The 24,891-nt window shown below is 50.6% G+C and overlaps 8 protein-coding genes across 8 annotated transcripts; 7 read left to right on the top strand and 1 right to left on the bottom strand.

The window, feature by feature from the left end:
- Positions 1 to 190: 190 nt before the first annotated feature.
- N7489_000785 (uncharacterized protein) lies at positions 191 to 1,585 on the top strand (the record flags this gene model as incomplete). The annotated part of the gene is made up of 6 exons (XM_056706540.1): positions 191 to 364; positions 425 to 461; positions 520 to 596; positions 647 to 1,026; positions 1,095 to 1,168; positions 1,224 to 1,585. The coding sequence occupies 6 exons, from the start codon at positions 191 to 193 to the stop codon at positions 1,583 to 1,585; spliced, it is 1,104 nt and encodes a 367-aa protein (XP_056570842.1).
- Positions 1,586 to 1,803: 218 nt separating this feature from the next.
- Positions 1,804 to 3,508, bottom strand: N7489_000784 (putative MFS transporter; the record flags this gene model as incomplete). Its single annotated transcript, XM_056706539.1, has 4 exons — positions 1,804 to 1,827; positions 1,893 to 1,992; positions 2,044 to 2,408; positions 2,459 to 3,508. The coding sequence occupies 4 exons, from the start codon at positions 3,506 to 3,508 to the stop codon at positions 1,804 to 1,806; spliced, it is 1,539 nt and encodes a 512-aa protein (XP_056570841.1).
- Positions 3,509 to 5,453: 1,945 nt separating this feature from the next.
- Positions 5,454 to 6,584, top strand: N7489_000783 (uncharacterized protein; the record flags this gene model as incomplete). The annotated part of the gene is made up of 1 exon (XM_056706538.1): positions 5,454 to 6,584. One exon carries the CDS (start codon positions 5,454 to 5,456, stop codon positions 6,582 to 6,584), a length of 1,131 nt encoding a protein of 376 aa, XP_056570840.1.
- A 518-nt stretch (positions 6,585 to 7,102) lies between these two features.
- N7489_000782 (uncharacterized protein) lies at positions 7,103 to 7,999 on the top strand (the record flags this gene model as incomplete). Its single annotated transcript, XM_056706537.1, has 1 exon — positions 7,103 to 7,999. One exon carries the CDS (start codon positions 7,103 to 7,105, stop codon positions 7,997 to 7,999), a length of 897 nt encoding a protein of 298 aa, XP_056570839.1.
- A 664-nt stretch (positions 8,000 to 8,663) lies between these two features.
- pmt4 (dolichyl-phosphate-mannose-protein mannosyltransferase) lies at positions 8,664 to 11,156 on the top strand (the record flags this gene model as incomplete). The annotated part of the gene is made up of 3 exons (XM_056706536.1): positions 8,664 to 8,891; positions 8,976 to 10,617; positions 10,696 to 11,156. The coding sequence occupies 3 exons, from the start codon at positions 8,664 to 8,666 to the stop codon at positions 11,154 to 11,156; spliced, it is 2,331 nt and encodes a 776-aa protein (XP_056570838.1).
- Positions 11,157 to 12,807: 1,651 nt separating this feature from the next.
- Positions 12,808 to 15,740, top strand: N7489_000780 (uncharacterized protein; the record flags this gene model as incomplete). The annotated part of the gene is made up of 2 exons (XM_056706535.1): positions 12,808 to 13,531; positions 13,561 to 15,740. The coding sequence occupies 2 exons, from the start codon at positions 12,808 to 12,810 to the stop codon at positions 15,738 to 15,740; spliced, it is 2,904 nt and encodes a 967-aa protein (XP_056570837.1).
- A 2,204-nt stretch (positions 15,741 to 17,944) lies between these two features.
- On the top strand, positions 17,945 to 18,667 carry N7489_000779 (DNA-directed RNA polymerase II core subunit RPB11; the record flags this gene model as incomplete). Its single annotated transcript, XM_056706534.1, has 4 exons — positions 17,945 to 18,069; positions 18,185 to 18,243; positions 18,300 to 18,409; positions 18,467 to 18,667. 4 exons carry the CDS (start codon positions 17,945 to 17,947, stop codon positions 18,665 to 18,667), a joined length of 495 nt encoding a protein of 164 aa, XP_056570836.1.
- A 479-nt stretch (positions 18,668 to 19,146) lies between these two features.
- pan1 (actin cytoskeleton-regulatory complex protein PAN1) lies at positions 19,147 to 23,738 on the top strand (the record flags this gene model as incomplete). Its single annotated transcript, XM_056706533.1, has 5 exons — positions 19,147 to 19,744; positions 19,813 to 21,928; positions 21,980 to 22,507; positions 22,567 to 23,416; positions 23,475 to 23,738. 5 exons carry the CDS (start codon positions 19,147 to 19,149, stop codon positions 23,736 to 23,738), a joined length of 4,356 nt encoding a protein of 1,451 aa, XP_056570835.1.
- Positions 23,739 to 24,891: the final 1,153 nt, after the last annotated feature.

Below are 24,891 nucleotides of genomic sequence, written 5' to 3'. Positions count from 1 at the left end.
CCTCATCATATCCCCGTAAATGCCACGGATGTCTCCGCGGTCCGATATGCTTTCGGGGATTCAAGGGTTTCATTGTTAGATGTTTTCTTATTTAATATATCATGCCATCAATGGGCCCATCTCTACTCACTTGTTATAGCACGGACGAATTGCTACAGATGAGGTTTACAATTTTCCCTTACTCGTTCTCATGGGTGCCGACTGGAACCCGGGACACCAACAACCATACAGTGGCAATGGCCTAGTGGGACCTATTGCTGCCATTGCTGCTGTGCAAACTGTATTCGTTGCAGCGAAGTTCTATACTCGGTTTATGCAGCGGGTGAAGTTTGGTCTCGATGACTATCTGATCCTACTTGCCCTAGTACGTATCCCGTTCAGATATAGCTATTTGAACACACTATACTAACATCCCGATGTCTAGGTTGCAAGTTTGGCATGCTCAATTATCTTTATTGTCTGTATGTGAACGATCTCAGCAACCAATCCAAAGAACAACGATGCTAACATATCATGCAGTGGCCGAAATCGGCGTAATTGGGTACCACTTCGACTACGTTTCTGAGATGCCTGATAAAGTGATTCTCGCGAGAAAGGTATTTTCTCTACTCACTTGAGCCCTAGGTAGCAGACTGACAACGTCCAGTGCACCCTTGCCCTTGAAATTCTCGATTATCCCTTCACTATCACCCCGGCCAAATTGGCCGTGCTATTATTCTATCTACGTATCTTCACAACCCGAAAGTTCCAGATCCTTGTCTACATAATAGGATCACTGGTTCTTGCGCTGGGAGTCAGCGTTCTTCTGGAGAACTTCCTCCAATGTCGACCATTCCCGTACATATGGGATCGAAGTATCCCAGGCGGAACGTGCATTCATCCAGTCGACGCCTATCGAGTTTTTGCTCCAGTTAATGTCCTTACGGGTGTGTTGATCCTTGTGATTCCCATTCCGGCTGTGTGGAACTTGCATGTACCTAAAGCACATAAAGTGGCCGTGACGGGTGTTTTTCTGTTGGGTGGACTGTGAGTTATCCAAACTTTGCCATCATCTGCGCTTGGAATAATGACAAAATACTGACGGGACATCTCAGAGGAAACGTGGCAAGCATCTCGAAAATGGTCATAAACTTCGCCGAATCAGATTTTGCTAGGGACGACCCAACGTGTAAGAGCCAATGCCAGATATGTATCGAAATAATTACTGATTTATATCAAACCAGGGTTCGCGGCCAAATATGGTGTCCTAACAATCCTCGAAGGCAGCTTGATTATCATCGCTGCTTGCATTATCAGCATTTGGCCTCTTTTCACCCAGTTCATGCCCCGGCGTTTTCGAACAACGTTCGCTAGGTCCACGCCTCGCAGAAGTCAACACCGGTCCTGGTATTCGAGGGAAACACCCGCAAAAGTTGAAAGTGTGGACTTTATTACACGTCCCAGAGAGGCTCATTTACTAAGAGAGAAAGACAGAAATAGCTCGCAGTCGTCGCCTTCTTCGTTGGCGGATTTGGAGGATCAGAGATGGTCGATCCTTATGGATGACGAGGTGTGTGGCTCTCATCAAAATGTTGGGGAGTCATGAATAGAAGTGCTTTATATCTATTAATATATAATCAACGAGTCAGCAATAAAATGTGACGCCAACTAATTGCTGGATGACAGTCAATGCCTAGAAACCCCGAAAAATGTACTTTGGCTAGTAAACCAAAATGTATCTACATATCACAATATTTGAAGACACTGAAAGCGATATCTGTGCTCAGTCAACACGGCTTGGCGAGTTTTCGTACGTGCATTCTGTCAATAAGTGTATCTGAACCCAGACTTTTTTGGGTTTCATTCGTTAGCAAGATCATACAATTGACCAACCGTTGATAAAAGGCACTCACCACACCCTCAAGTACTTTTGATCCTCGCCCTTGCTTCTGATTGGCGAAGTAAAAGTACACCGTAAATGCGCCCACGATAGCAATGAGAAGAATATGGGAACTAGTAATGCTGTCAGCGAGAGCCCAGTGTCCAATAGGCTCTGAGACTTACCCAATTGACACCCAAACTGCGGTCAGATATTGCGGTGCTTCTTGCTGCCGGACAATAAAGCTGCCTGCCACACCTCCAAGCCCGTTACATGCAGTGACCGCCGCCGCAGTGGCCACTCGTTTCCACTGGCCCACAATATTGTTGGCCTGGAAGGCATTGAGGGCGGCCCAGTTCGAGATATAAGCACCGGTCGCCAAGAAGGTCCCGATGTAACGCACTGTCACCAGAGTAGATCCGGGAAGACCGAACATCAGGAAACCAGCTATGAGGACAAGGGCATTGAAGACGATCAAAGGCCCACGGACGCCGTAAAGATCTCCGATCAATGATGTGAGAATAACCGGGATTACAGCATAATAGTAGGGCTAGTGAAGGGGTCAGAAAGTGCGGCATTTTATACTTTGGGTCAACTTACCGGCGTGGAAAGCAGGATGGATTTATTTGTGCTGAAACCCATACCGGATTGTAAAATGATGGGTAGGAAATACGACAAGGCAGTTGATATGAGATTGAGCAAGAAGAACATGACCGCAAAGCCGTAGATCTTCGGATCCTTGAAATTAGCAAGAAGCGTGCCCCAGGAAAACGGCTCGGGGAGAACATCAGCTCGATCATCTTGAATTCGGCGCGTTGCTAGACGCGCTTCTTGATCAGAAAGAAAGTAAAAGCTGCGCTGGGCATTCTCGGGGAAGTCGACCATCCACCAGTAGGTAACGATACCAAGGACACAAGTAATGAGACCCTGGACAACGTACATCCAACGCCAACCCGCTAGCCCGGCCACACCGTTCAGATGATTGAGACCGAAATTGACGATATTGCCAGTCGCCAGAATCACAACTTCCCCGGACTGTAAGAATGCAAATCGGAGCTGTTGTTCTCGTCGCGGGTACCAGGCGCTAACCAGGTAGGTCAGACCAGGGTAAATACCGGACATGGAAATACCGAGCAAAACACGCAGGACAATCATCTGCTGCCAGTTGCGAATAAAAGCAGTGCACAGTGTCAACAGCCCAAATGTGAATGTGATTGTTGAAAACCAGATGCGTGGACCGGCGAAGCGAACTGCCACTGTGCATGGCAGCTGAAAGACCACACTGGCGATTGTGAAAATAAATATGGAGACGGAGTACCGATTCCCCTGGTTCAAATCAAGGTCATCGAGCATAGTCGTCACCGATGCCGAGGATAGAATGCCTGAGTCAAGCAAATTGAGACTACATAAGAGCCCGCCGATGCTACAAAGACGGAGATCGACTTTCCATCGTACCCGCTTCTCTAGAGCAGCCCACTCACCCCCGCGCTCTGGGTTGAGATTGCTTTGGCCATCTTCAAGAGGAGCACTATCGGATACCACACTGTCGAACTGCGCATTGGTCTCATCTGCCACTGGCTCCGGGGTAGGGGCTTTTTGGGCCGTTGGTCTCAAAGTGAACGAGAATTGGCCCTTCTCTGAGTCGACCATCTTGACTTATTGTCTGAGCGATCAGGCCAATTCCCAATTTCTGTAATCAGATATATCACAGGTTAACTGGCTGGTGCAATCTTTCTTTTGTTTTCCCAGGCATTCCAGGATAAGAACGTGATAGAAGCCGGCGGAGTAGTGCGTCTCTTAGCGCGCGTATGTCAGACCTCGGATTAGCAATCCAGATATTTCGGGATTATCTTTTTATGATGTGTAAGATTATAGGGCTGAAACAAGCCAGTCTATGGGTCAATTCGTCAATTCCTCAAACTCGTATGGAGTAGACGCGTAGGAAATTTGAAGAATTCCCACTGAGGGCATGTGACCGGGCACATTCCAAATTGAACCCCGCGACATAGCTGAACGAAAACAACTTGGAATACAACAACAGCGTCTACAGCATACATACTCAGACTCCTCGCTTTCATGTTTAGGGGAATAATTAAGCGTCATGCATATTAGCAAGCTCCTACCACAGCTACGCGATCTCACTACCCTCCCCGTGAACCTTACCCACTAGGATCTCGGGCCAATTAATTACCTTATTAACGAATCTACGGGCGGGTTTTAAGATATATTAGATAGAGATTGTGCTTTATACTTCCTAGTTAGATCAAATTTTCATTTTATGGATAGTCTTTTTGGGGTTCAAGACCCTAAGTGGTTGGTAAGACACTGAGGATCGTTAGGAGCTCGAGACAGCCTTTTACGATTAGGCTTTGGCTAATCTTGCTGCCGAGGGATTTGGGGAAATAACGAAGGAGCAACTGCAGTTGCAGAAAGCGATCGGGATGTTGCTATGTGGTATGGAGCGGCTTCTCAATTTCAAAGACGAATGATCCGAGCACTATCTAGATGGATATCTTCGGAGGTTATCTATATAGGCAGATACCAAGGTATTGTTGCAGAGCCAATGCGTTTTGACAGATCATACTGGGATTTCTGGGGCTAGTTTTATGCTTAAGGAATTAATTCCGCTTTGAATCCTTGCATTGCCCATAGTTAACTAAGTACCAACTAGTTGGTAGTGCTTGGCACGGTATTAGCCCCCACACACGGGCAATCTTGGAAAGAACCCCGTGGACATCAGCCAGTAAGAGATCATCATTCCAGGTCTTATTGATATCCCGACAAGTGACCATGAAAAGTTGCCATTTGCGTGAACTTCTCAGGCATGCGAAGGGTTCGATAGGCCACTGGGAGAACCAGAACCAACGTGCACCTAAATATCTGAAGTATACATACAGTATAGCATGTGCTTATAATGTATATTGTTGTATATTGTGATCATATCTTCCTCTCCTTTTTACAAGGGACCGAAGGCATGTGGGTTTGTATAATTTTTTAGTACTCCGTACTCTCGTAGTACCGAAATGATCTTAAATTGGCCGGTGGCAGATTCTACTCCGAATGTGTCCCGGGCTGACAGCTGATATCTGGGGGTGTGGAATGTGGAATGTGGGACTTCCAAGGTTGGAATAAAAGCATTGATTCATTTCATTACATGTGTAGATATTCACGTTCAGGTTGATGTCCAACTGGGCTCCAGGGCGATGGATAAGATCCGAAAGAGCCAATAGGAAGAAAAGGTCCAAATTAGAGCCTCTGCCGCGTAGGTCTAAAATAGGGAAAATCAAATCAAATCGAAGTATATAAGCATAGACTATAGCAAAATGTACATAGTTAGAGAATATTCAAATATCCAAAATGTCCAAAATGTCCAAAATGTCCAAAATGTCCAAAATGTCCAAAATGTCCAGGTACAAAAGAAGATCCGATTGAACCATGGACCCAGTAAGCTTTACGGCCCGCTGATTGCTCTGTTTGTCGCCCCACGTTCGGTCGAATGGAGAGAGCTTGCAAAACACTGCTTTGCCCCCCCACGATTTCTACTTTCTCCCTCTCCGCATTTCATACATCCCCATACCTACACTACATATCCATTATGGTCGAACTCATCAACCCACCCGAAACTCGCGAGCTACTCCCTCCCCTCCTCGCCTGCCTCCCACTCGCCTTTGTCTCGCCCCGCGCTCCCCCAGCTCTGTTACCACTTCTTTCTCCTATTCTCCGCCAACGGGTCGGGGTTCTTAGTTCGCTATCCACTTCGTCCACCGATTCATGGCTCCAGCTACTGTGCTGGGATTCTGGGAAAGCAGAGCGTCTGCAGAGGGTCATTGACGGTGCCACCTTTGAACCACACCCCGTATCGGGCGAGATCGAGCTTCCGGATGAACTTCCGGTGACATACAAGCGTATCGACGATGAGACTCTCAAAGCACAGGTTCCACTCGCTGAATACAGCTTGACGGTGGTCTATCTGTGGTGTCCGACGGACGAGGAGGGAGGTGGCCGTGGCTGGCGAGTCGCGGAGCTTTTGCCGCGGGAGGGAGCTACGGAGGATGGCAATACCTGGGCTTCTTCCATCGGGGAGGCCAATATTCAGGCAAAGGACCAGCTCCTGGCCGATACATTAAAGGCTGCCGAGGAAGAGAAGGTCCAGGACAACGGCATGGAGAATGACGACGACGACGACGATGACTACTGGGCTCAGTACGACTCCACTCCCGGAGCCAAGACCCCCGCGCCGCGTGCTGCTTCATCAAAGCCGGGTCCATCTGGTTTATCTGAGCAGTCGTATTTCTCGCAGTACGGCGACGTGCAGCCGGCCATGGATAATCATGATCCCACGGAGGAACAACCGGAGGTCGGTCCGTCGTCGCTCAACGGGGATATGCTGGCCAGTCTCCTGCGACGACAGGTGAACGGAGGCGATTCAGAGGAGGAGCCGCGCACCAACGGATATTCTCCAGAACATATCCCCAGTGATAAGGCCGCACAAGATTTAAACCACCCACGGCCGGCCTCTACATCTTCCGGTGGTTCTGATGCTATCGCCAAGCTGGAACAGGAGGCAGAGAGCCAGTCCACCTACGAGGTGGGAGTGAAACAACATATTGGCACGAGCATCAAAAGTTTGTTCCGCTTGGCAAAGGCCACTGGAATGCCCCGGGCAGAGTTCCAGGCATTGGTCTCGACGGAATTGGAGCTTTTGAATATTACGGATGATGATTAAGGCCCTAAAATTGTACTTGAGTGATACCCATGGACCATAATGTTTATTTGAGATTTTGGGTTCATCTTCGGCCAATCCGTTTTGCATATGTTGACAGCATTGTTGGGAGTGATGGTTTGCTTTGAGCATTTGATCTTGTTCTATGTCGAACACCTGACCAATAAAAACTCAAATTAAAAAAAAGAAAAAAATATCATACTATCTTGTTTGCGCCATAAGTAACTGGCATATAATTTGAGGCTGTGGGATCAATACTACATGGGTGCATCTCGCACAGCATACCCGATAAGGCGTAGCGTAGCCCAAAATCAACCTTTGAAAGGCCATGAAAGCTGCCTAGGCACCCAGGTGTGGCTAAGCCAAGGCTTATTTTATAATCGATGTATTGTTCTAACCAATTCAAGCAACTAGAATAATCTGAGGGCTGAGGGAGGCCACCCCACTTTTACACTTAAAAGGATGTTGGCCCCCATGCGACGCTTACGAGTAGAAGCTTCTTTTCTTTTCGTTCACACACAATGGCCGACGAAAAAAGACCAAATCCCTTTGAGGAAATGGGACGCTCTGATGAGGGAGAGGCAGCAGATCACCCTCCAGCATACACAGCCGGACCCTCAACACAAACAAGCCGATCAACAGTACAGCAGTCCCCTTCTCAATCAAGCCACAAACCAATCGCAATCCCAGCCATCACCTCCTCCTCTGATTCTCCTTTCATCCGTGCATATCCACCCGTCCTAAGAAACCACCAACTCCCCAAGGAATCCTTCCTCACCTTCCTTGACCAACTGAACAAAGACATAGTGGCCAGTCCGCCCCTGCAAGTCCTAGACGCAACAGGTGGAATCCTGAAGTCCGTCCCCATCCTATTCCCACTGCACTGGATTGGAACAGCTGTCAGCGGACTCGCAAGCCTGGGTAGCCAAGGAATGTCCAAAAGCCGTACGGACTCCTCCATCAAACAAGCTAATAAGGACATCTTCGGTCCGCGTGGCTTGAGAGTTGAAATTGGGAAGCTGGACGCGCTGGCACATGTAGCAAAACTTCCTATATTGGATTCTCAGGGCAAGATCAATCGACAAGCGCCTCTGTTTCTACAACTTCAGAATGAGGCGTCCATGGCAAACGCTGAGATTGATGAAAGGCAGCAGCAGGAGCTTAATTTGCAGCGGAGGATTGCAACTCTGCAACCCTGGATTGCTGAGCTCGAATTTGAAATTTTGCCTTGGTCTTCCAAGTCTAAGTTGACGCGGTTCAACGCTTCGTTGAAGAAGTATAATGAGCCAAGAGATCAGGAGATAAGAGACAGGGGTAGGCGAAGTGTTGTTTGCAACCAGGAGATCAAGCAGGAAGAAGATCCTTTCAGGAAGGCTTTGTGGCTTGTTATTCGGGGGGTTGAGGATGAAAGGCGTTAGTTAATCGTGAATATATATCCCACTTCGGCACTTCTACATATCTACACTAGACAACAGCCAGCTAGAGAGACTCTTTATCAACCAGCAAGACTCCAGACCAGAAATATCTTAAAGCGAACATATGAGAACTTCGTGAGTAAGTATTTGTCCAATTAAAAGCCAGAAAATCCAACAGAAGGCGATCAAAGAAGAGATCAGACCAGATCACATGTCCCAAGCCATTGCATGAATCTGCATGGAAAGATTCCAAGGTTGCAATCATAGGACGCTATACATGTAGACCAACAATAAAGCGAAACTTTCAAGGTTCAATTTCTTTGAATACTCGACTCGACCAATGAAACAAGGAGGTGTTCAAAGTACATCTCACCCTTTTTGTTGATTGTATACGTACCCAGGTAGATCCGCCTGGGGCCACCGCCCTGCCCGGAAACCAAGAAGACACGCAACGTTCTACTGTCATCCCCCTCCACATCTCCTTTCCTTTCTCATAGTTCTCTTGGCCTCAATTGTTGGGTGCCATGCTTATTTGGTGATTCTGGTAAGTTTTCTCTTTCCCTATATTACCCTGTTTTTCTGCTTTGTTGATCATTACTGACACCCCCGGAAGTCTATTTAGCTATAGGTAGTTTCTCGGTCGCTCTCTACATTTCTTATTTTCAACATGTCGTCCCCTTCGCCCTCTCTGCGGAAGAGAGGCGGAAAGAAGGATGTTTACACCGCATTGCCCTCTGACGATACCTCGACACCCGTGTCGGTGCCGGTCAAACAGAAGTCGGAATGGGACTATTGGCTGGCCATAGTGATTCTCACCCTTCTGGCTTTCGCGACACGGTTCTACCGCCTCGATTACCCCAATGAGGTTGTATTCGATGAGGTTCATTTCGGCAAGGTAGGAGATCCAATGCCTCCTGTGGTGACACAATCTCTACGGAAAAGGGGGGCCCTTTGACTAACATTGATATGACTTGTCTAGTTCGCTTCTTACTACCTTCAACGTACCTATTTCTTCGATGTGCACCCGCCTTTTGGAAAGCTGTTGTTTGCCCTCATGGGTTGGCTCGTGGGCTTCGATGGGAGCTTCCTGTTTGAGAACATCGGCGACTCTTACATCGAAAACAATGTGCCCTACCTCTCCCTCCGTGCCATGCCGGCTACTCTCGGTGCCTTGACAATTCCCGTGGTGTTCCTCATCATGTGGGAGTCTGGCTACTCCCTGCCAGCGTGTGTGCTGTCTGCCGGTCTGATGGTGTTTGATAACGCACACGTGGGTGAGGACCGCCTGATCCTTTTGGACGCGACCCTCGTTCTGTCAATGGCACTCAGTATCTTGTGCTACGTCCGTTTCTACAAGTTGCGTCACCAACCGTTCGGCCGGAAGTGGTGGAAATGGCTTCTCCTGACCGGCTTCTGCATGAGTTGTGTCATCTCCACCAAATACGTCGGTTTCTTCACTTTCGTGACCATCGGCGCGGCGGTCCTCATTGACCTGTGGAACCTCCTGGATATCAACCGCGAGCAGGGAGCGCTAAGCATGATCAGCTGGGGCAAGCATTTTATTGCTCGCGCTGTTGGATTGGTCATCATCCCCTTCATGTTCTACTTGTTCTGGTTCCAGGTCCACTTCGCTATTCTCAACCGGTCTGGCCCCGGTGACGACTTCATGACTCCTGAGTTCCAGGAGACTCTGAGTGACAACCAGATGACCGCTCAGTCCGTTGGCATTCAATACTTCGACACCATTACCATGCGCCACAAGGACACTAAGGTCTTCCTCCACAGCCACTGGGATAAGTACCCCCTGCGTTATGACGATGGCCGTATTTCCAGCCAGGGCCAGCAGGTCACTGGCTATCCCCACAACGACACCAACAACCAGTGGCAGATCCTGCCGGCCGAACCTCTGGCTGATTCGTCTGAGCCCAAGAGCGTGCGCAATGGCGACATCATCCAGCTCCGTCACATTGGAACCGAGAGTTATCTCCTGACTCACGATGTTGCATCTCCCTTCTTCCCCACCAACCAGGAGTTCACTACAGTCTCCCAGGAATTGGCTGATGGTGAGCGCCACAATGACACCCTGTTCGAACTCAAGATCGAGTCGGGCAAGACTGCCCAGGAGTTCCGTACTCTTGCTAGCTTGTTCAAGCTGGTCCACGTCCCAACCAGGGTCGCTTTGTGGACACACACAACCCCTCTGCCCGAGTGGGGTTACAAGCAGGCTGAAATTAACGGTAACAAGAATATCCTCCAGTCCAGCAACATGTGGTACGTTGAGAACATCGAGAACTTGGCGGAGGATAGTCCTCGCCTGGTCAAGGAGGAGCGTAAGGTCAAGACCCTGCCTTTCCTGCGCAAGTACTTCGAGCTGCAGGGTGCCATGTTCCACCACAACAACGCTCTCACCAGCAGCCACCCCTATGCCACCGAGCCCTTCCAGTGGCCTTTCCTGTTGCGGGGTGTGAGCTTCTGGACTAAGAACGATACTCGTGAGCAGATCTACTTCTTGGGTAACCCTATTGGATGGTGGATTGCCAGTAGTATTCTGGCCGTGTTTGCCGGCGTTGTTGGTGCTGATCAGCTTTCGCTTCGCCGTGGTGTTGATGCGTTGGAAGAAAGTAAGTCGAAAAACCAAATATCCTACTCTTTTTTTCCCTTCCTTTTTTTGGTTCCAATAATTAACACATGTTCATCAGTTTGGGGCCCCGGTACGCGTTCGCGTCTGTACAACAGCACCGGTTTCTTGTTCCTGTGCTGGGCTGCGCACTACTTCCCCTTCTGGCTGATGGGTCGCCAGCGCTTCCTGCATCACTACCTGCCCTCGCACCTGGCGTCCACCATGGTGTGTGGTGCACTGATTGAATTCATTTTCAACCTGCAGCCGCTCGATCCCCGCACTGCACTTCCCCCTGTGGATGATCCCTCGGGCAAGTCTAAGGCGCGGTCTCTCAGCAGTCTGCGCCGGTTCATCACAGCCAAGGAACGCATGGGCTGCAGGTCGCTCATCGCAGGCTGGATTGCCACACTTATCATTCTAGCTGCAACCATCTGGGGCTTCATTTTCTATGCGCCCTTGACTTATGGTACCCCCGGCCTCGATGTGGCGGGCGTCAATGCGCGCAAGTGGCTGAACTACGACCTGCACTTTGCCAAATAAGCTCCTCGTAGACCTTGTTGGTCCAATGTGAGAGAACAGGTCCATTCGAGACGATGGGCTGAACTGAAATTGCAAAAGTCGCAATTTTTGTAAGATAACTTATAATCCGTGATAAAAGGCGGGGGAGAAGGTGTTTTTTTCTTGCGCGATTGAAAACATGATGCGGGATGGATATCGGCCTTTGGTATCATTTTGAAACCATTATGTATGTGCATGCATGTGTGGCCATTTGAGTTCCCTTTTTTTTTTTTTCTCGATCCCGATGTAGGACATCTTCCGTGTCTATTAGAATATCTCTCAGTCGAGTCCTGTGTCACTATTGGTGGTACAGGATCATCAGCCGACCGTGTAAGCTCTCCAATACACTGATCCAGGTTGTATTGTGCTGGAGATGCAGATGCAGATGCATGTATGTGGATCTGTCGATAGGAGATAGTGCCAGAAGAATGTGCTGTCGATCGTGATCGACTTGACACGTGACGACGATCAGTTGACATGTGCGCATCGCATTGGAGCAGACGAAAATCTCATGTTTCGTGTATACCGTCCTCAAAGTATAAGTTAAAGTACTTTTTATTAAGGTGTTTAAGGTGTCTTTTTCTCTAGATTAGTATTCTAGACTGTGTGCATATTGCCTCGGATCCCTTTGCCTTCTGACATTCTTTGGCTTTGCCTTTTCATAAATTCTGGGTTTATTTTTAGACAAAGAAACAGCCCACTGTTGATTGTACAAAGACACTTCCCACTTACTATGTATAGTAAAACGGTTTCACATTGAAGTGCTATGAGATCATGGACTTGGGCCCAATATTTAATAAATAAAAGCACATAATACTCCGTACGGAGTAGTATTAGTTATTAGTATTATTAGTATTACTAGTCTACGAAGGTACAAATAATCCTCTAGAATGCCAATATAGTCAAAATACTCAGACCACGTCTGGACCGATAAGGGACTAGACTCAGTAGCGTCTTCTCTTTTTTTTGCCTCTTCTCCTACTACGTATACATTCTCTCTTTTGCTCTCTTTTTTCTCTCTTTTTCATTCTTTACTCCCCTTTGGTGGTTTTTAGGGTCTCTCCACTCCCATCTTCAGCTCTTATTGGTGTGTTCTTTTGACAGAACTGAAACGGACATTTCCGCGTCTCACCCGATACTTGTACTTATGGTGGGTTCGAATTCTTTTTCAAGAGGGAGAAAAAAAAAAAAAAAAAAAAAGGGAAGCAAGAAGGAAAAAAAGAAAACACATATTCGAGGCCCTGCAAGGAATCTGAGAATAATTATCCAATTTGTTCCAAAGGTTGTGAGATGCCATCGGATCGGACACATGCAAGACAACCCACTCTGTGGATTCCTGCCGGGCCTTTCATCGCTACTCCGTTGACAAACCCATGTTGTGCTTCGTCTATTTCTGAAAGCTTCTGACTGACTTCAATTCTTTCTTAGCTTATCCCCTAATCTTTGCTTTGTTTACCCTCGATCGTTATAATCTATTTGGACTGATCGCTTCTTCGGGCATCGCTTGCATTCGACACATCACCCTCAGAGGACACACAAGGATCGTCAAACCTTAATGAGATAGCTGCCCCCTAACGCACTGGCCGGTTATTCAAATACCAGCCCGATCTATCAGAACATTGAAGTCGCTCCCATGCCTATGAAGCTGCCCAAAAGCTTTACGAGGCGGAAATCGTCCGGCAACGTTTTAGACGACGTGGAAACCCCTCACCAACCCTCCTTTCGAGTCTTCGAGCGCCCAGGGCCTCATCGATCCATGACAGATGGAGCGGCGTTGACCAAGCCGCTGAGTGAGGGCCATATGGTGCCGTCGATGATGGAGGATCCCGATAACATTTTTGCGGAGAGAGAACGACCCCTGGACAAGAGCCGGTACGATCGCCCTTCGACCATGGATTCTCTCAGGAGACGACTGACTGGGAACCGTGATAGCGGTAACTACGAAAGTTCTACGTCAACCAGGCTAAGCTCGTCATCCACCCTCCCATCATCGACCGAAGTCCCACCGCCCGACGAGAGCCAATCCCCGCATTCCAGGATCCATGATGTACCAGCTCCGCCACCGCTCACAAGTGCACTGCGCGCCGCAGGACGAACTTTCTCGTTCGGTGGTCGATTCAGCAAGTCGGGACCACAGGTACCTCGGCAACAAACACCAGATGCCGCGAAGAATCGCCCGGTAACGGGCAGCACCGACAGCACGGCCACTCCACCCAAGCTGCCCGATACAGACTTCGCTCTCAGCTCGCAAGACGATTTTAACAAGATGTTTGAGAATATGGATGCGCGAGAGGGTTCAGCAATACGGGAGCCATCCCCCAAACCGGGCAAGGTAAGACCTATTATCCTTCGTCCAGGTAAGGATGCAATGCTGATAGTATCGCAGTACTCCTCGTCTCCGCCGACGCATGTTCTGCCCGAGTTCCAAAAAGCAGAGCTGCCGCACCGGCCGCGATTACCACAGATCGGTCGACTGCTGTCGAGTCACCCCCTTACTCCTGGGATCGTCGCCCATCCGAAGAGGGCTTGCTACGTGACCCGCATTCTCCGCCCCTTAACCAGAGCCAGTCTACCCTCGATACCGTTGTTGGTTTCCGGAAGCTTTCGCCGTCTCCCAACCAGTTCGCTGAGGCCACTACTTCACATCGTTCCTTGGAGCGCCCGCGGGGAACTGAGAGAGGAGGACTGCGCAGGAGTGGGATATATTCGGCCAAGGGGGAATCTGCACTCTTTGACGACGAAGATGCCAAAATGGTCCGACAATCTATCCTGTGGAGCAAAGAAGGCACTTCGCCGTGGGCTGAGGATAGCTTCTCTGGTGGAGCCCCCTTGATTGATAAGGGCAAAGCACCCAATTACTCTGGCCAAGTAAACCCAGAAACTGATAATATGTTCAAATCCCGCGGTTCGCCCGCTCCGGCCGACAGATTGGATCCCTCTATTGCGGATCATGCGCGGTTGGCTGTGCAGTACGCAGATACTCTCCCCAAGTCAACTTCTCCGGGTAACAAGGTGATGACTCCATCTCAGTTCGAGCACTATCGCCAGCAACAGGAGCTTCGACGTTCCAATAGCGATGCGACGAAGAGCGATGAAGAGTCTGACCATGAGGAGTTTGACGACGAAGAAGATGCGGTGGAGAAGCAACGTGAGACGGAACGCCAACGACGAAAACAGGAGGCTCATCTCTCTGTGTATCGCCAGCAGATGATGAAGATCACTGGCCAGCAAGCACCTGTGCAATCGCTACGTCCGGTCATGAGTGGAGCTAGCAATAGCACGCCCAATTTGCACCCCAGCCGCCAGTCTGTACTAGGCGAGAAGTCCACCAGTGGAAAGAGCAGCGAGGAAGAGGATGACGATGTACCGCTTGGGATTCTGGCCGCACACGGCTTCCCCAGTCAGAACCGCCCACCAACCCGCCTGAACAATGTCAGCTCTAATCCTAACCTTCGCGCATCCATGCAACCGCCGTATATATCATCTTCCAGCTCTGTTTCGGGGGCCGACCCCAACGGCAGTCGAGGCGGTCTGCCGCCTTTCGCGAGGAACTTGCCGCGAGATCCTTACTTCGGTGCAGGTCTGGTTAACAACTCCAACCGTGAATCGTTGGCGTTCGGAGGCGGTTCGGTATATGGAGGGTCTTCTTCCCCAGCACCTCCTTCTGGGGGTCTTGTTGGTGTTATAGCAAATGAGGAGCGGGCGCGGGCGATGCGCAGAGGAAGCCCGAACACACAAGCCATGCATGAAATGGGAGGAGTGCCTCGGCCATACTCCATGATGCCGCCGCCGCCGCAGCAAAACGTTACCGCTGGGGAACAAGCTTCTATCCAGCTCTCGCAGCAGATGGCCACCATGATGCAGATGCAAATGCAGTGGATGCAGCAAATGATGCAAATGCAAGGTGGGCAGGGTCAACCTATGATGCAGAGCATGCCAATGCCTCCTATGATGATGCCTGGCGGAGGCATGGCCATGCCTCCCATGGGCCCTCCTTCTATAGCAGGACCCCAATCCATGACTGGCAATCCGAACTTGCGGCCTATGTCCATGCCTGCATCATCCGTTCTGAATGTTCCGCCCTCGCTTCCACCCCACATCGACCAGCGTACGATGAGCATGCTTGACCCCAACATTTCTCGAGGGACTGGCTCGCCCATGCCGAATCTCTCCGGCAACCCATTCCGTCCCAGTACCGGATATGCCCCGTCAATCGCTCCGTCGGAGCGCAGCACCGCGGGCATGGCGTCTCGTTACCGGCCAGTGTCAGTCATGCAGCCCGAATCGAATTACGCAGTGGCATCCTCGACAAACAAGCCCTTCGGTGACGAAAACCACAACCCGATGGCTCAGTCGCACATTCCGAAATCGCATCTCGCCACTGTGACCGTCCGCCCTGTTTCACGGAGCACCGGCACTGAAAATCGAAAGCCCGGCTCCGACGAAGAAGAGGACGACGACGAGGCCTGGGCTGACATGGCGAAGAAACGCGAGAAGAAGAAGAGCAGCTGGAAGATGAAGCGAGGGACGTCTTCTTTCGGGGATCTGCTGAGCGCTGTGCACTAAGTCCCTGCTTCTGTCTTCCATCCTTTATTCCTTTCATCTTTCCACAACTCGATCATGAAAGCGTGCTTACATTGCATCTGAAAAGAAATCTGTCCGCATTACGCTGTATAGCCTGCCTCTTTCTTTGCATTTCCATTTCCGCTTCCGTCTCCTAATATCCCCCGCTCTCTCTACGACATGACATATGACGCACATACCATCAACTGAGAGAAGGGCTTGCCGTGCCATTTGGATATGGGCTCGATAATGCATCCCTAGCCCTCATCTCGCATCTTGTATGTCACTCCTCGTTCCCTGCCCCGGGATTTCTTACCATCGTGTCATGGTAATTCCGGCCTGGGCACAGGGATCAGACATTTACAAGTATGAACATATGCTTTCCTTGTCCTTTAGTCTATTTTTGATTTTTGAGTTCGGAGCTCTCCTCTTTGCTTTTTTTTCTGCTTTCTTATGATATCGGTGCGGGAAGAGACATGGCGTTATTTATCTGATAAGTTTCTACCTCTTTGTTTTTTCTTTTCCAGCTTTTAGTGTGTTTTGCATTGTCTTCTCGACAGAGCGCTCTGCATTTACTTGACTCCCTTAATACATTTCGGGCCTTGTGGCCGTTATATCTGGTCTTTCCATTGTTATTTCTTTCTTTTCTTTTCCTCAGGCTTCGTGTCTGCTGCTTCAGTGGGTTGTATATCTTACCATAGCGTAGATCTGGGTCAAGATGGGTTCTCCATATAGTACCGCTAATATATGTCATGTCATATCAAGCTCGATCGTGTGCGCATAACTTAGAAAGCTACGTGCTGTGAGCGAGTGCAATCGTGAATTTGGCTTGGTTTACTAGGTGGAACTATGTATAAATTGGTTGTATGCTCGATTTCAGCAAACCCCTCTGAAATGTTGGGCCAAACCTTTGTAACCAGATATACCGCCCTCCAAATTCTGCCGGTTCTTCCATTCTAAAAGCCTAATATAGTTAGCGTGTAGACACATGATCCAGCACTAAGGTATGTACCTAAGGAGACTACCAAAAGGACGACTAAAATGACGTATAAAAAGACTATTGGAGAAGACTACGGCCGTATTAGAGGCCGACTACATATTACAGCTGTATGTTTTATGTTTGAAAGGGAGGCGGCATGTAGGGCGGTATATGTAGGTACAAAGCGTAGCCCAATATTTCAGAGGCCTCACTGTACTTATGTCAACACATGTACCTTCTGCCCCATTCCATTGATGAACATACACATGCTATAGCGGTGTAGGTGTGGGCAAATAGATTTCGAAGCACCGGCACTGTGTTATCTCGAAGTGAGATGAAGATAAGGTAACCGCCGGGATGTATACGGTCACGTGATAGCATACATCAGTGGGATCACATGATCGATATCGATATCGATATCGATATGTACCACGATATCTTCATCACTCAACGTCAACATCGAAGAAACAGACAGGTACGAAGTCAAGGTTCAAATAACGACCTCAAGTGTAACCTCTCGTTGGGTTCCTTTGTCTGAAGTTATTTGCTATCGATAAGCACCCTCAAAAGCGTATTACGAAATCCCGCGCGTTTTGATCGCTCTTGTCTTTACAAGTCAAAACGCAGTGGACTGGCCATCTATAAATAGGGCTTGGAACTACGTCGAGCTTCTCGTTCCTCGTCAACTCTCACTTCCGCAACCCTTGGATCCACATATAGAAGCATATCATCTATACCGATACAGCTATCTTCCAACGTTGCCCTCAAACCCTTTGGCCTTTATTTTTAAAGCTTTCTTGCCACTATGAATGCTCCAGACCGGTGAGTCCATGCCAGCGTTTCTGAAATTTCTGAGGTTTTGTTCATTTTGAGCTGCTCCGGCGAAGTTTGTTGTACGTTGAATACTCGATCTTCGATTTCGGTTGGATATCAACCTTGGAAATGTACTGCAGAACATCTTCCCCGGATCCCGGGGTAAACCGCGCGTTGGCTCTTCAATTTCTCATCAATTTGGGAAGGAAGGAAGGACATCGACGGCGAGGATGGCACCTTCTTCGCAACGTTGCTCCTACCCTGGCGCGCGCTGCATGTTCATTTATCCTCTGCCCAGCACAATGTCTTTTCCCTCTGTCATCCTCTTTTCCATCGTGGACTTTCATCCCGTTGTGTACTGCCATTCTCTTGCTTGCTCTTACTTCTTTATTTCATCATCTCTGTTTGTGCAATCATGCCTCAGAGCCCTGCCATTGTCACGGCCACTGCGGCTATTGCCAGAGAGCGTGCTGGTCGCATTGGCCCGGGTCGCCATCCGCGCCATCTTCGCCCTGTGCTCCCTGATGATGCTCCCGACGTGTCAGTTGAATCAACTCACGGATTAACCCTTTTGTTTCCCTTTTTGTCCCTTTTTTGCGTTATTGTGTCTCGTTTTTCTCTGTGGGCCATAAGCTGACCAAGGTCATGAATATAGTTATGAAGCCATCCTGCTTGCTCCCGGCGAAAACAAAATTGATGTTGAGGTCGATACCCGTAAGTCATGCTGGCCAATGTAGATGGCGTATTCCCACTGACTGTATCTCTCCTAGGCCTTCCTTCCGCCGCCATCTTTACTTTCCACAAGGAAGACCACACGCTTGGTAACATGCTGCGCCAGCGTCTCCTGAAGACTGCCCATGTGATCTTTGCTGCTTACCGCGTAAGCAACCTGCTATATGCACATGGTGTTGGAAAGATACTAACAACAATCCATTAGGTTCCTCACCCGCTGACCCCCGAGTTCCAGCTGCGTGTCCAGACTGACGGCGAGATCACCCCTCGTCAGGCCGTCATCAATGCCTCCCAGGCTCTGATCAAGGACCTAGGTATCTTATCTCGAGAATTTACCAAGGAGTACGAGCTTCGCAAGGCTGCCAACGCCGCCAATCAGCAACAGCAGCAGAACACCGTTGAGTAAATGGTTAAGGGTGATACCCAGTCACCATACGTCTTCTTTTCTGAGGTCTGAAAATCTGGCGCATGGAGCAGTTATGGTCTTTTATGCCTTGCATTTCTTTTCTTTTTCGTTTTCGATCTGGGGAATCATGGGCGCCCCTTTTTTTTTTGCGGGCGCGTTTTCTTTTCTTTTTGCTTTTTGCAGTTTCTGAGAGGCTCAGTTATCCCATCGTCCAGCGGATGCCGACAAATTTACAAGCTTAAAGCTTTAAATCATCATCACTTGTATCCACAACCCAGTATTCCAGACGTAGATCCAAAAATATCCCGAGCACATGACTAAGCGCCCGATGAGGTTAGCGCAGGTGCGTCCCCGTCCAGCAACGGCGTCATTCGCATCCTCCTGAGACTCAACTCACTTACTACTTTGCATTCGTTTTTCTTGTCAATTTCTTGTTGGCTTTACTGCATCCTTCTGCTCATGCAAGCGCGGTGTCTCTGATGTTTTCCTCGTCGAATAATTTCCTCGGGGGTGGTGCCACTGGCCGTCCCGGCCAGGCACCATTCATGCAACAGCAACAACAACCCCCCTATTCGCAATTCCCCCAAGGCCAGCAGCCGCCATCAATCCAACAACCTCAACCGACTGGATTTGCTCCGCAGCCCACTGGTATTGCTCCACAGCCGACCGGATTTGCCGGCCAGCCCTCCCCGTTCGGTAACTCGCAGCTACAGCCTCAAGCCACCGGATTCCCCGCAGGACAGCTTCAGCCGCAATTCACTGGCTTCCCCGGTGCCGCGCCCCAGCAACCTCAGCAGCCGCAAGCTCAAAGCTTCCAGCAACAATACACTGGATACCCTCCTCAAAACCAAGCACAGCAGCCTCCTCCGGTGCCGCAGATACCAACTCGATTCAAGACCTCTAGCGACATCGCAAACTCCTTCCAAGATGCTGCTGGATCTGGGGCGCCTCCTCAGGTGCCGCCAAAGACAGGATCAAAGATCCCGAGCATTCGGCTTTCTTTTATCACGGCGCAGGATCAGGCGAGGTTCGAGCAGCTCTTCAAGTCTGCGGTTGGCGATAGCAAGACAATGGATGGTAGGTTTCCGTACACCCAGTGGGCCCCACGTTATGGCTTGGATGGTAGTACTGACTGGTCACAATAGGCGACAAAGCAAGAGATCTTTTGTTGCGCTCCAAGTTGTCGGGCGCTGATCTTTCTAAGATCTGGGTCTTGTCTGATACCACTAAATCCGGACAGTTGCTATTCCCCGAATTCGCATTGGCCATGTACCTCTGCAACATTCGTCTGACCGGTCGCGATCTTCCTTCTTCCCTACCCGAGACGATCAAGAACGAGGTTTCTAGTATGGTTGACATCATCTCATTTGATGTTCCCGATACACAGCCGCCGCCGGTCCAACAACGAACAAACGTCCCCAACTTCGATGCGCCACTCATAGAGAACAAGTCGACACCCCCAGTTGTTCAGCAACCTGTTCCGCAGCAACCTAACAATGCCACGCTCCTGTCGCAGCTGACCGCACAGCCTACAGGGTTCTTCCCCCAGCAGACTGGTATCCAGCAGCCCAACCAGACGGGCTTCCCGGGCCAGAACCAGTCTCAATTCCTTCAGCCTCAGCAGACAGGTTTCATGACTAACCCGCAGGCTACTGGATATACCGGCCCTCGGCCTCCGATGCCGCCTATGCCTACTGGTTATGGGTCGAACCTCAGCCCCGCCCAGACCGGTGGAATGCAAGGGCTGGGTGTGCAGCCTACAGGTCTGGCAGCGCAACCTACTGGCATGCCAGGTCAATGGGGATTCATCAACACCCCAGCGCAGGGTCTACCCAACATCGATGCTATGAAGCAGCAGCTCATGCCGCAGCCTGGACGTGAAGGTGGGTTCAGTGCTGTTGGCCTTTCAGGAAATGCCACAGTTGCCTGGGCAATTACGAAGGAGGAGAAGAAGATTTACGATGAACTTTTCCGCGCATGGGACGGTTTCCGCAAGGGCTTCATCAGTGGCGAGACTGCCATCGAGATCATGGGCCAAAGTGGTCTGAATAGAAAGGATCTGGAACGGATCTGGACCCTGGCTGATCCCCATAACCGCGGCCGACTAAACATGGATGAGTTCGCCGTGGCTATGCACTTGATCTACCGTGCTCTGAATGGGTACCCAGTTCCCAGCCGTCTACCACCCGAGCTTGTCCCTCCTTCTACGAGACACTTAAATGACTCTATCGGTACCGTCAAGTCTCTGCTCTCTCAGGATGCTGAAACTCGCAAGGCTACCGGGGCGTTCCTGCAGCCCCAGAAGACTGGTGTCAGCTACCTTAAAGATCACTCATTCCGTGGTGGTGCAGCAGGCGCTTCTGGGGCTGGCCGCAAGGATGCAACGATGTTCAAGAACAATGACTCCGCCGGTGGATACCGCTCTAGCGCACGTCGTCGCGTTGGTAACGAGGCTCGTACCCCGTCACCAGCCGCCTCCGGCGCGTCAGATGAGGAGTATTCTGTGGAACAGCTGCACAAGAAGATCCGCGAAGCCAAAGTTATGATTGACGCTGCCGACTTCGAGGACGAGAACCGAGCCGAGGATGATGATGCTCTAGACCGCCAGGATCGCCGTGAGGCAGAGAGTCTCATGGACCGTATCCGGCGTGTGCAGGACGATCTCGATACCCACCCCAATGCTGCCTTCCGCCAAGTGGACAGTGGAGCAGATCGCAGGGCTCTTCGTCGCCAATTGCAGTCTTTTGAAGATCAAGTTCCCCAGGTTGCATCTGATGTGCGTCGTCTTGAGCGTGAGATCGCCGATGCGAAGCTCGAACTCTTCCGTCTCAAGGATGCCAAGGCACACCCCGGTGGCGCCTCTAACATCATTGGCACTGGCCCTGGCGGTACTGTGACTGAATCAGATCGAATCAAGGCTCGCGCGCGTGCACGTATGCAAGCCCGGGCTGCCGAGCTTGCTGGGCGCCCCGCACCCGCGACGGAAGATGACGATGGCCAAGCAGCTCGTCGTTTGGAGTCTGAGAGCACTAACGTGAAGATGGAGCGGGATCGCAATGACACCATGACCCGCGACGTTGAGGAAAGTGTCCGTGACTTCGCTCGCAGTTTGGAGGACAGTCTCCGGGAAGAAGGCCAGAACTCCACACGTGAGCATGAGAAGCGTCGTTGGGAAGAGGCATTGGGAGTTGAGGACGTCATCCGCGACTTCATCTACGACCTGAGCCGCAATGCGCGAACAGCGAATATTCGCAAAGAAGAGTATGTTATTCTCGCCAATCAAAAAGAGTGTCCATTACTGACAATCCATAGGCGAGAGAGACCTTCCCCGGATGTGCAATCTCGAGCATCTCCAGCGGCTGAATCTGCCGCTGCGCGCCCTTCGATGCCCCCGTCCGCGGACTCCTCAAGCTCTCTTCCGGGTAGCACGCATGAAGATCGTGTGGCAGCTGCTCGAGAGCGTGCACAGAAGCGTATTGCTGAGCGCATGGCTGCTGCTGGTCTGAAGCCCAATGACGCTACTGAGACCCTTGCGCAACGCCAGGAGCGTGAGAAGAAGGAGCGCGAAGATCGTGTCAAACGCGCCGAGGAAGAGGATGCTAAGCGGGAACAGGAGAGACAGCGTCGCCTCGCTGAAGAACGGGGCGGTCCTACTGAGGCAGCTCCCAAGACTGCAGGCAAGAAACCACCACCGGCGCCGCCCACTCGCAGGGCTCGGACGGATAGTGCCGGCCAAGCCGATGCCAAGAAGGAAGAGGAATCCAAAGCGGACCAGGCTGCCCGTGAGCAGGCTATCAAGGAAGAGCAAGAGGTGCAGGAGGCAGAGACTAAGCGTCTAGAGTGAGTAATCCACAGCGGATAAAGACAAAAATTAGTGGGCTTGGCTAATACATTTACAGGGGTGAGGCAAGCCAACGGGAGCTGGAATTCCAACGGGAGAAGGATGCCCAAGCCGAGCGACTTCGTGCTCTTGAGGAACAGGTCCGCCAGGGCAAGATCAAGAAGCAGGAAGAGAAGCGCCGCAGGGAAGAGGCTAGCCGACAGGCCAAAGAGCAGGAAGCTATGCTTGAAGCCCAACGCGTTGAACTGGAGGCGGCTAAGGAACGTGAGCGACAGCTGCAGCGTGAACTCGAGGGCCTTGACGAGTCATCGTCCGATGACGAAGGGCCTGCCGACATTACGCCCCAGTACAGCACACCGACGCAGAGCCAGATTCTCCCTACCCCGCCTCCCGTGCCCACGATAGCTATTCCTGAACCTGCCGCCCCCGAAAGTGTGCCGAGCGAAGTGAGCTCCCCCGAAAGCAGCCGTGGTGTTCCTGCGGTCGCGCCCGATGCTGAGTCCAAGAACCCATACTTCAAGCACAAGGCTCAGCCTTCCGAACCCACCCAAGCGACCTCGCCGCCAACCACAGCTCAGTCTACGAACCCCTTCCACCGTTTGACCCAGCCAGAACCTATCAAGCCCACCTTCACCGGTGCAGCCCCCCTGGAACGCAAGACTCGTGCTCGCCCCGAGGAAGACGATGACTGGTCCGCTGCTGGATCCGAGGTTGATTCGTCTGATGATGAGGACGACCGTCCAACTGGTGGCAGCGCCAAACAACTTGCCAGCATCCTGTTCGGCACTATGGCGCCTCCACGTCCTCTGAGTGCTATGGACGAAGACGTGTCTCCCTCGAAATACACTACCCCGGTACAGGAGAGCCCTGTTGCACCTCCGCCCCCACCCCCAGCGACTCTGCCTCCTGTTCCTGCTATACCAAGCCCTAGCGACTCCGCCTCCCCACCAGCCGCTCCATCTGCAGTACCTCCCCCTCCCCCACCTCCGCCTCCCCCACCAGGGGGAGCTGGTGCTCCTGCTATGCCTCCGCCCCCGCCCCCTGGCGGAGCCCCCCTCTGCTCCCCCGCCACCCCCTCCAGCTGGCATCCCGCCTCCACCTGCTCCCCCAGCTGCTGCCGGTGGCGCTGGCCGAGGCGCTCTCCTTGCGTCTATCCAGCAAGGCAAGTCCCTGAGGAAGACCCAAGTGAATGATCGTAGCACCAGCTCATCGGCTGGACGCGTGCTGTGAAGATGGAATTGGGCACTCTTTTGATTTTCGTTTTGAGACTACATACTGTACAGATGCAGAGTTGACGGGAAAGACATGACCGTACCTACATGATTGGAGGGTAAGGTGACGAGGTCAGCGGATAATGGGAGGGTAGTTAGCGAGTAGTTAGCTGTGTTTCCGTACTTTTCTTGGAATACTCATCGGTTTTGTTTATTTTCATCATACCCTAACCTCTGCCCAAATCTTCCAATGCTTCATTCCAGGGGTTGTTTCAGCCCCCTGAAGCCTTAAACACATCTGATTCATTGACTACTGCAAAGATGCTGCTGGGGCTACTCCAGTTTGGTCGAACTAACATTACTATCTGCCTACGTAGCTTAGGTACATATACACCTGCCAGGGCTCATGGACTACCCGAAACAACTGCAGAAGTTACCTACAGGGTCCCTGTGTCGGACATTTTTGTCACAAACCAAATTGTCAAACGGGGATATGGTCTCCATTAGGCCTAGACCTCAGGATAGCCCACAAAGCCCATAGCCCAACCCAACCCAACCCATCAATGGGCTGGGTTTTGGGCCTATCCTTCGGGCCCATCGGTGGGCTATGGGCCCGAAGCATGGGCCTATAGAAATAATGGGGGCCCATGATGGGGGCCTATTATGAACTAAACAATACAAATATGCCAATTTATCGTAGCTACATAATTAATGCATTTTTCCCTGGTTTTTTTGGGTTTTCAAATTACCGCCTAAGCTATAAACTTTCCTTTTTAATAAGAGGTACTTATCTTTGTTAGGGTTTATATAGTAAATAGAGGTACCATAAGTGCTACCATAGAGAGATAATATATATTTCTCTTTATACGGATAATCAGTAATCCTCGGTGCGAATTCGTGGTCGACGGGTCAAATTGGATCTTTTTAGAGTGATTTTGTATGAAATCTGGTATCATGATGCTAAAATCAGTTTAATATCTACTTTATTCCCACTTCTTACTATGATAATATAATAATACTGAATATATAGGTTAGTATATACGCAAAATACAGCCATTAATCAGCTACTTTATACGTGCTAAGACTATATTTATGTATAGAAAAGGGCTTTGATAGGGGGCCCATAAGGCCCCCATTAATGGGCTGGGGGTTGGGTCGGGCTTCGAAGGCCC

This window comes from Penicillium chrysogenum, assembly GCF_028827035.1.
Source record: "Penicillium chrysogenum strain IBT 35668 chromosome Unknown utg000001l_segment0_segment0, whole genome shotgun sequence".
In the NCBI taxonomy this organism is placed as follows: domain Eukaryota; kingdom Fungi; phylum Ascomycota; class Eurotiomycetes; order Eurotiales; family Aspergillaceae; genus Penicillium; species Penicillium chrysogenum.
The sequence above is the reverse complement of the archived record's forward strand: the minus strand, read 5'-3'. Positions and strand labels throughout refer to the sequence as shown.